Raw genomic sequence first — 9,965 nt, forward strand, 5'->3', positions numbered from 1 at the left:
ATGGGCCACCGTAGAATTTAGAATATTCCATCAAATACACGAATAATGAAAAATGAAAGGACATTTCCGACATTTTTTGTTGCGCAAGGGACTTTCCTTTGCAACCGTCATGGAATACATTTACTAGCGCCTTCTGCTTGATTAACAAGTTCATGCCGGGCGGTGGAAGCGAGAAATTTGCCTCATTAGAAAGCACAGGAGGATTCTTACCTAAACCAAAACGGCATGCGTTCACTCCTTTCAAGTTGGCTTCGCGACAAAGCGACCACAACTCACTTCGAGTCTTTATGTCATCTAAGTCATTTGCTGTGTGGCGCATTTAAAAGAAACGTGAGGCTAAGGGTGTCTATACCTTATTGCTACTCATTTTCGCGGGACTTAATTTTCGCGATTTAAAAAAAATCGCGAAATTAAAGACCCGCGAAAATTTATTTTTTACGTTTTCTATTGTAAGCTTATTTTTTAAGATTTATGACCATATCGCAAAAATTAATTCCCGCGAAATATGCCCGTTCCATTTTCGCGAAATCAAGTTCCTCGAAAATAAGTAACAATAAGGTAATAATCATAACCGTATTTCTCGTTGCCTCAGTCCTAGAAGATTTTCCATTTGTAATTGTGCAGTTGTCCAACCACGAACCCTCTGCTTTTCGCAATATGCATTATATTACGTTGCCTGGCAACTCAGCTAACCAAGGAAACCGTGGGCACGGTTGTTGCAGTTCTTAGCGGATCCTAGCTGGGTGTACTGGTAAGAGGCCAAATCCATTGCCAGGGTAAGTGGTTTAGCAAATTTAGAAGTTGCCTGACTTGATGTTATTCCCATAGGGCGGCGTAATTACCGTAGTAGACAAGAGAGAGTGGGCCCCCGGCCGCGAAGAGCTTAGTACCAGTAGGATCATAACAATGAGTGTAGATGGCATTGCTCCGACAGACGAGAGTGTGCTCAAACATGTAGTCATCAAATGGATCCTGTGGGTTTTCTCGCTAAAACAAAAACAAATTTGGCATTAAACGATACACTGTTTTTACAAACAGTACATGATGTTTGATCCCCGCACGTTAGACAGCCCATACATAAATAACCCCCGCTCAGGACACACCGTTAATAAGGGTACTTTCTGTGGTCGTTAGGTTGATTGTGTAAACAGGGTTCGACTGTACTAAATAGTAAATTGAAATCTACGATTGGTCGTTACAATTTGATGCGACTGTTTCTCAATGGCAAACCGTTTGTGTGTCTGTCTGCCTAATTGTTTGTGTGTGCGTGTCTTTCTGTTTGTTTGTTTTTGCCTGACTGTCTGTCCTTTTGCATGTCCCTGTCTGTCTGTCTTTTTGAAGAAATGAGACGATAGGGGGTAGCCTACCCTTGAGCAGTCAGACTGTCTGGAATAAACTTAAATATTGGCTCATTTCATTTAACTTTTATGATTTTAACTTGTCTGTCTGTCTGTCTGTCCGTCTATCTTCCAGTTGGTCGGTCTATCTGCCTGCCTATCTGCCTCTTGATAGTTCTACTCATAGCGGGGGGTTTTCCTTCATTGACTATTCAGTTAGTTGGTTAAATGAACAAAACTGTTGGTTTGCGGGGCCAACTTTCTTACCAGCCAGCCTTTTCCTGATCTAAAACAGATCATTGAATCGCTGTCTGTATGTCCCAAGAACTGATAAGCTCTCATATCAAAGAAGAACAAAGAACCAAACCCAGTACCAACAGTTAAGAGAAGATCACGGAAACTCAAGGAACGCACACCTGAAAAGAGAGTACAACAAACTGAAATAATTATCACTAACGTTGAGATTCTACTGCAAGTACGAGGTTTACCAATAGAAAGATTACGCACACGTGCGATCCAGCGTCATTTTGGCGGGAAAATTCTATCATCTGGATCCCATGTCATGTACGGTATCTTGATAACATATAATTTACTTGCAGTTTTTTGAGATACTCAACTGGCCCCAGTTGTTCCAAAGGTGGACAGCGCTATCTACCGGATGTATCGCTATCCAGTGCATAGCGCAGTATGTTTTATTAACACTTATGTACTGGATAGCGATTTATCCGGTGGATAGCGTTATCCACCCTTTGAACAACTGCGCTCTGATATACAAATGAAAAATAATTTTGCTATCACCTGAACAAATTAATTTTGAATAACATTTTACTTGTGTACAATTAATGTGGTATTCTTTTCGATATCATGAGAATTTTTTTCTTTTTCACATGCATTAACTAAAGGTGAGCTCAGAGCTCCCCTGGAAAACAATGTCACAGCTCGTTTTCTGGAGATCAGTTTTTATTACCTGCAGTGGTATAGTGAGTGGTAGGAAATCGATAAAAATGGTATCACACATGTATGTGTGGATAAAAATGATATCCACACAAGTATGATATAATTTTTTACCAATCGGCTCGCAGAATTTGCCATGTTTCAATGCTCAGTGAGCCAAAGTTTATTGATATTAAGTCAAAACATCTTCAAATCTTCCTCAGCAATCTTCAGAAATTTCCGGAATAGTTTGGGAAATTGTTTGGAAACATTCGTACGACCTTTGGACAACATTTAAAAAATCTTCAGAAAATTGTCAAAAACCTCATTATTCGCTGCGCTCACTCTAAGATATCGATTTGAACACAACCATGTATTATCCTATGTCTTTTACTGTTTGGTATTATAAAGAGAGGCTTTTTAGGTACCTCTGCCCCACCCCACCCCTCCTCACCTGCTCCTGGGTCACGTGAGCCTATATATCCTACAGCTTTTCCACACCTTGGCTCATAAAATGACACATGCGATTGAGAACCAACAGCAAACAGTTTATTTTCTTTTTCCAGGGCCAGACATACTGTTTCCACGGGATATTTCAGTGAAAAGGAACTTTTCTAAAATAAAGAAAAGAAAAAAATCATTTAGATCCACCACAGATGTAATCCACACCTAATTTTTCTTCATAATAACAATATATAACATTGTCAAGCAGAGACTGAGGTGATTCACAAAAACAAAGAACATATAAAATACTGTTTGTAATGAACACTGTACCACCAAATTGTCACAATTTATTGTATAAATCACAAAATTGTTTACAATACTTGTTTTCAATTTCACACTTGAAATCATACTCGATTATTATTAAATATCACTAATTTAAGATACTACCGGCAAACAATTAAGCAAGTAGCGTTTTTTGAAAATAGAAATGAATGTCTCTGATTTAAATGACATTTTAACATTTTTTTTTTTTTGGGGGGGGGGGGGCACCCTGTATTTTTTTTGGTGGGGGTGTGCCGCTGGGAATTTAAAGCCCTTACCCTATACCAGACCATGTTCAGCTGAATTCTGAATTTTGCAACCCTATGCTACACTAGACACCAAAAATCCCTACCCTATCCCAGACTTGCACTTTTTTAGAACTGTATCACGATCAGTGTTTTATATGGAAAACCATCTGTCAACAACTATGCCATGATGATTTTATTTACGTTTAGGAAAGCCTCTTTCTCTTCTGAGTTTCTATTCCTATTCTGGACTAAATTTGTCATACCAACGATCAGTTTTAAGGTACTGCGCCCCCAGGTTAATCATAAGTTAGACTATGAGTATTTCCATGGCCACTTTACCCTCTTGCTTCTTTCTTGGCTTTTTTCTTGACAGAGCAACTGCTCATATCCTTTGATATGAGCTATGTTGGGACCAATGCCAGTAATGCAATACAAACTAAACTAAATAAAATATTATTTTTTGTTATTTTATGAAGTTTTTACCATTTGGCATGTATTCATGTCCCAGAGATGTGCATATCCACGAGCAGATAATGCAACTAGAGTCTGAAAAAAATACAAACAGCTGTATATTATACAAGTACAAGCATGCACAATCATGCAATAAGTGTCAAAGATGAGGATTACATGTGACCCCCTGAAGCAAAGAGCCTTTTTTCGTAAATTAAAAAGTATAAACGAGATATCTATGTATGAGACACCATTTGAAAGTCATTGATCAGAAAATTGCATAAAATACTTAAGCAAATTAATATAAAGAATGATTTAGCTTTAAAAGAAATGAGTTACCACGTTGGAAAGAAAAATATTCAAAAAACTGTTTATCTCCGTAAATTTTAGGTATACCCCTAAACTATATCTTATTGTGCAGCTCTCAGTGTCGTGGTTAATTTCAGTTATGTTGCATTTCACATACTTATCAGGCAAAAAGTTTCAAAAGTTATAGGGGTGGTCAATCAAGTCACAAATAGAGGGGGGGGGGGGGGTAGAATTTTATGCTTTCAAAATGCAGATATGGCCAAGACAATTTTTGTGCCAAAATGTCAAATCAATAATTGGACAATTATTGACCAAGTTACCACATTATGTGCCATTTGGCACTCTTTGGGGTTAAAGGGTTAAGATCACATTTTATGGTTGATCTGGGAGAGGCTCTGATTTAAAGGGTATCTTTTGATGTTTCTCTTTTGATGTTTCTCACTTTTATTCATATTAAAATGAGTTTGATTTGCATGAAAATGGGCCTCTAGGTTAAACTAATTTTCACATGAATGGTTTTGCACGTAGACTCGTTTTAAAACACAGGCAAAGGGTAACTCGAAAATGGCCAATTGAATGTGGGACTAAGTTCTGCACTCTTACCACTTAGTCACATTGCCTACATGTAGAGCACAAAAAAGTAATTTAATTTCAACTGCTTTAAGTATTGAATTTGGAATAGTGAACAAATCCTGATTTTAATGTTTCCTTATTTTTACCTGTGAGTTTCCCTCATAGACAAGATCCCGAATCTTGTCTTTCCCATACACCTGAGGTAAAGAACTGTACAGTTTGTTGGCAGGCGACTTGATACAAAGTTTAATCTGACTGTCTTCTGAATGATAAGCTGGATCCTGAACACACCATAATGCAATGCTACCATCTCTTGATCCTTTAGAAAGAGAGAGATCATTACTGTCGGTGGTGGGTGCTGACAAGATGGGGTGCGAAAATAAAACAGTGGTAGCCCAGATTAAAAAAGGATCTGACTAAAAGTGTTTGGTCATTTGGGTCTTACTTGTTCATCAGAAAAATGGAAGCCTACATGTAGATTTCTCCCTGGGTCTGCTACTGGTTGTGCTAAGAACAGTACATGCTCTTGCAAAAATAATTTGGCAAAGAAGGGGAACAGAAAGATAGTGGTAATTAAAGTTGTGCAGGTATGCTGAAGTGTTTGAGGCAATAGAGGAACTAAAAGTCTGATATTACAACAGATAAGAAAATAGGGCTAGTAACATGTGGCTGCATTTAGATACTAGGCTCTCTGATGTGTGACAAAATACTATCAAAGATAACTTTACTATTCAGTACAATTTGATATAAACCATTCAGTATTATTTTTTAGTAGCGAGTTTTTTGTATACATGTACCTGTTGCTAAGTGAAAATCATCAATCCATTCCACAGAAAATATCCAGTCAGTATGTCCCTTGAAAGTAACAAACAGAAAAAAAAGTATAAACCTTACAAAATAATGACATTTGTTTGGTTTATTTAGAGAAAACACAACTGATGGGACTAAATGTCATGGTACACATGAAAAGCATACTGATTACAAGAAGCTATGTGAGGGTAGCGTAGCAGCTCTCGAAGGTGTCACATGTGTAGCTCACTACCCTTTAAGAAAAAGAATAGAATAAACTACAAGAACAATGCCCCTATCTAGCACTTATAGCAACTGAAGGGGTTAAAAAAATTAAAATAATATCATAGAGTGGGGGACTTTTTAGCTTAAAGTGGGTTTAAAAGGGGTACAGCTCTTTGCTTTATATATACAGCTGGATAAAAATAGGCTAGTACTAAAAGCTGAAACGCCGGAATGCTGGAACGCATAAAATATATTGTGTTACTCTTACAAATATAAAGAGCTAACCATAAACAGGCTAACCGAAGGACATAGTAGGCTAACCGAGGTGAATAGTCGGCTAACCAGAGTAAATAGTAGGCTAATCAGAGTGAATAGTACATGTAAGCTTACTATGCACTGCGGTTAGCCTACTATTCACTCCAGTTAGCCTACTATTTACCTCGATTAGCCCACTATTCAGTTAGGCTGTTTACGGTTAGCTCTTTATATTTGTAAGGGTAACACAGTATATTTTATGTGTTCCAGGTTTTAGTATTCCGGCGTTTCAGGTTTTAGTACATTGTATTCCAGCATTCCGACGTTCCGGCTTTTAGTACTAGCCATAAAAATACAGTTGACTTCACTGCTAATGTTGATCAGCACACCTACAAGATACCTACCTCTCCTACACACAGTGGATCAAACGTTGGTAATCTGTATACTGCTAAATGATTTGGGTTTTGACCACTTGTAGCTAAAAATGTTCTTTCGGGGCTCATTTTTATGCTGTGAATACCACAGTTGAATTCAGGAATCTCACTGTCAGGGCTTCCCTCCAAAACTGGAATGGAGGAAATCCAGTCTGATGTCATGCCCATCACAAGAAGCTAATGAAAGATATAACATCGGTTATGACAAGTTGAGGTTGAAGTGCTTGAAATTATGTTTAAATTCCAAATTTTACAGGAAAAGGGAAAAATAACATTAAATTTCCTGTGCGCCACCATTTTGGATTTTATGACATTTTACGGTTGCCCAATTGTTTGGCACAATAGATCATCTGCTTTCTAACAATAGCGGCAACCAATACACATCAAAAAATCCAAAATGGTGGTACATGGGAAATTTAAAGCAATAATCTTTTCCACTTTCTGTTGCTATTAATAACCAGTTTGATTTTTAACTAGAATGTGCAGTATTTATATGAGGTCATACGGTGGAATTCCAATTTCTGGAATCTCCAACAGTGTTCACAAACCTCCTACAGTGGTTTACCTTATTATAGGAAATTAACGCGTCATGAAATTAACGCGAATTTCAAAAATTCGCGTTAATTCAAGTCGCGCTAATGTTTGTTAACGTTAATTTCCGAGCCGTTAATTAAGTGGAGTGTTAATTTCCATGACCTTTGTTTCCATTATTTTGCCCCCAATTTCTCGATACAGTCCAGACCTTCTTGACTTCTAGAATAAGGTATAATCTCATCAGGGTGAAAAACTGCCGGTATCACTAAATATGTGAAGAACGCTTGAGGCGGTCAGATTTCTTTAATTAGCCCCTACGTTTAGGATTATACGCCTAGTGTTGAAATAAACTTGTTCCTGTTGTCTCAACAAGTGTTTTTTTCTTTGTGTACGTCGCTTTAATTTCCTACATTTTGAAATGTTACCCCCACTTTCGCGTTAATTTCCTTTATTGTGAAGTCGTTTTTCCTTCAATTCGCATTAATTGAAGTCGCGTTAATTTCAAATACCTTAATTAACACAAGCGTTAATTTTCTATAATAAGGTATTTACCTTTTTCAACTGATAATCACCTAGTAAGTTATTCACCTACAGAAGGGTTGACAGTACACCTCAGTTTTCCCTGGAGTGTACTGGCTGGTATAAATTGCTATATTTAGAGAGGAAGCCACATCAGCGCTAGCTGGTTTTCATGCGGGTCCTCTGTCCAGGTCGAATTGGAATTTGGAAATGTTGGTTTTTCTGGAGGGAGGAAAACCGGAGAACCCGGACAAAAACCCTCGGAGCAAGGCGATAACCAACAACAAACTCAACCCACATATGGCACCGGGCCGGAATCGAACCCGGGCCACATTACTGGGAGGCGAGCGCTCTCACCACTGCGCCATCCCTGTTCCCCTAAAGGTAGGTATCAAGGTATGTCTAGTGAGATCTGTCACAAATGATCCAGTAAGTGATGTTTTGCTGATCTGATCTGTCGAGTATGCACATGGAAGTTGAAAAAGGTAAATTAACCTCTGTGGCAAATATTAAAAAGCTGAGGATTAAAGATTTATCCCTTCATTGGAGCAAACTTTGCTCTGACAAAGAGCTAACACTTAAAATGACAGCTTTAAAAAATTTGCTATCTGAATCATGGTTTATTTTATACTTATCAACATCAGTTGATAATGCTTTGATGAAGGGATAACACTTGAAACACCAACTTTTCAAAATTCACTAATGGTGGTCTATAAACCATTAAACCAGCCACCTTGTCTAAATAAAGTTGACTTGACTTGACTCGACTTGCACCATATCATCCATGGGGAAATAATTAACAATTATCCTGCGAAATTGCACGGAATATCTCCTGATACTTAGCTGACGACGCCGTAGGCCAAGTTGGCTAAAATCAGACGATATTCTGCAAGTTTAAGCAGGACAATTGTTTTATTATTTCACGATTTATTGTTAACAAAATACATTTGCAGCTAGAAAAAACTGGCATTGTGCAGCATTTCCACGATTTCAGATGAATCATGACAACCTACGTATATCGCTGGATATCATATACGGATGACAGATAACAATCACATTTTGACCATATTTGGGCGCCACGTGCATTTATTGAACAATAATTAACAGTTATTCTTTGAGGATGCACTGGACATGAGCTGATATACCGTAGAATTCCGGTTATAAGCCCTGGGCTTATACAACTTCGTAAGGGTTTTTGGGTGGGCTTATAAGCGGAGGGGCTTATATTCGGGAGGGCTTATAAGCGGAAGGAAAAAAACGTTTCGAAACGAGCCTCGGGAGTGTTGATCGAAATACGTTTTTAAGTTAAAAACGCACAAAAAAGCAACATTTTGCCCTGTTCAGTACTGTCATCCGGTAGAGGGGGGCTTATATCCGGGGGGGGGGGGGGGGGGCTTATAACCGGATGCATTTTATTGTTTCCAGGTTGATGGGCCTATAACCGGGGGGCTTATAAGCGGGGGGCTTATAACCGGAATTTTACGGTATATAACCAACGAGGCTGTAGGCCGAGTCAGTTATAATCAACTCATATCTGGCAAGTCCACTAACGAGGAAAAATATTTTTTCGCATCCACAAAAAATCCCAGTACAGGAAATTTATCATCATTTCTCCATATTTGGTCAACTTTAGGATAATGGCTCAGATTCATAGCGGATGGAACCAATCAGAAAGCTAGAAAATCATTACCCAGAGGTAAAAATTGACTAAAGATTAATATTTGACTGATAATAAATAAACTCAGTACTGTACAAAATCTTTACTACATGTACAATCTCTTCCAATGGTTTCTGAAGAAAAAGAACAGTGAATCCATAATCAGTGTTATTCTTATTAGCTGGATGTCTCACCTCATTTGATTTTGTACCACAGACCACCTTCTTTTCGTCTAGCCATTGCGATGCAAATACTTTATCTGTTCTTCCTAAGGAAAGTTCCCTTTCTTTCATCAAGGTAGGTATATGTCTCGTTGTGAGATCCGTCACAAACGATCCATTAAGTGATGTTTTGCTGATCTGTCGAGTTCGCACATGTTTGAACAGAGACATCCTAATAAATCGAAGCGTAAGTTCCTAATAAATAAACAACCACTGACGCAACCAGTGTAAACGGTTATTTGGCTTATCCATTGTACACTTTTCCAAAATTGATTACGATAGTAAGTACATCCAAGAAGACGAGACGAAAGCGGTGCACATATCGCTCACAACTCGACGGAAACCGCAATTTCGTTGTGTTTAAATATATACATCCAGCTGACAAATGACAAATCCTTTACGATCACGTACCACGCGAACGACCAAAACAACGAACGTGTTGAAGAAAAGAACACGCGTCAGTACATCAACGCCAGAATATTGATACGTTGATCGGATAAAAAAAAAATCTTGAAAAGAAAAAAAAAGGCAAGACAAGGAAACTGAGAAAAGTTCCTCTTTGATTGATCAAAACGAGAAACGCCAGTAAAACGACCTCAAAAGGAACTCAACTCTCCTTGTCAAAACCAATGTCGCAGTTTGTCCCAGCAGCTCGCAGTTTTCTTTTGAGAAACATGCGCAAGCCGCCATGGCGCCTTCTCCCTGATTGGCTCTCT

The 9,965-nt window shown here is 38.3% G+C and overlaps 1 protein-coding gene across 1 annotated transcript; it reads right to left on the reverse strand.

Annotated features, from left to right (window-relative positions):
* Positions 1–16: 16 nt before the first annotated feature.
* On the reverse strand, positions 17–9,892 carry LOC144653018 (DDB1- and CUL4-associated factor 12-like). The gene is made up of 8 exons (XM_078512923.1): positions 9,223–9,892; positions 6,289–6,495; positions 5,413–5,470; positions 4,762–4,934; positions 3,767–3,829; positions 2,725–2,884; positions 1,605–1,753; positions 17–987 (listed from the first exon to the last, which is right to left on the reverse strand). The coding sequence occupies exons 1-8, from the start codon at positions 9,418–9,420 to the stop codon at positions 817–819; spliced, it is 1,179 nt and encodes a 392-aa protein (XP_078369049.1). The 5' UTR covers positions 9,421–9,892; the 3' UTR covers positions 17–816.
* Between the last annotated feature and the right edge of the window lie 73 nt (positions 9,893–9,965).

This window comes from Oculina patagonica, chromosome 1 (genome assembly GCF_052425735.1).
Source record: "Oculina patagonica isolate OP01 chromosome 1, crgOcupat, whole genome shotgun sequence".
Taxonomy (NCBI): Eukaryota; Metazoa; Cnidaria; class Anthozoa; order Scleractinia; family Oculinidae; genus Oculina; species Oculina patagonica.

Coding starts and splice junctions, on each gene's coding strand:
- LOC144653018 (XM_078512923.1), bottom strand. CDS start 9,420: ATGTCTCTGTTCAAACATGTGCGAACTCGACAGATCAGCAAAACATCA. Junction 5,471..6,288: donor ATCCACTGTGTGTAGGAGAG/GTAGGTATCTTG, acceptor GTTACTTTCAAG/GGACATACTGACTGGATATT. Junction 4,935..5,412: donor TGATTTTCACTTAGCAACAG/GTACATGTATAC, acceptor CTCTTTCTAAAG/GATCAAGAGATGGTAGCATT.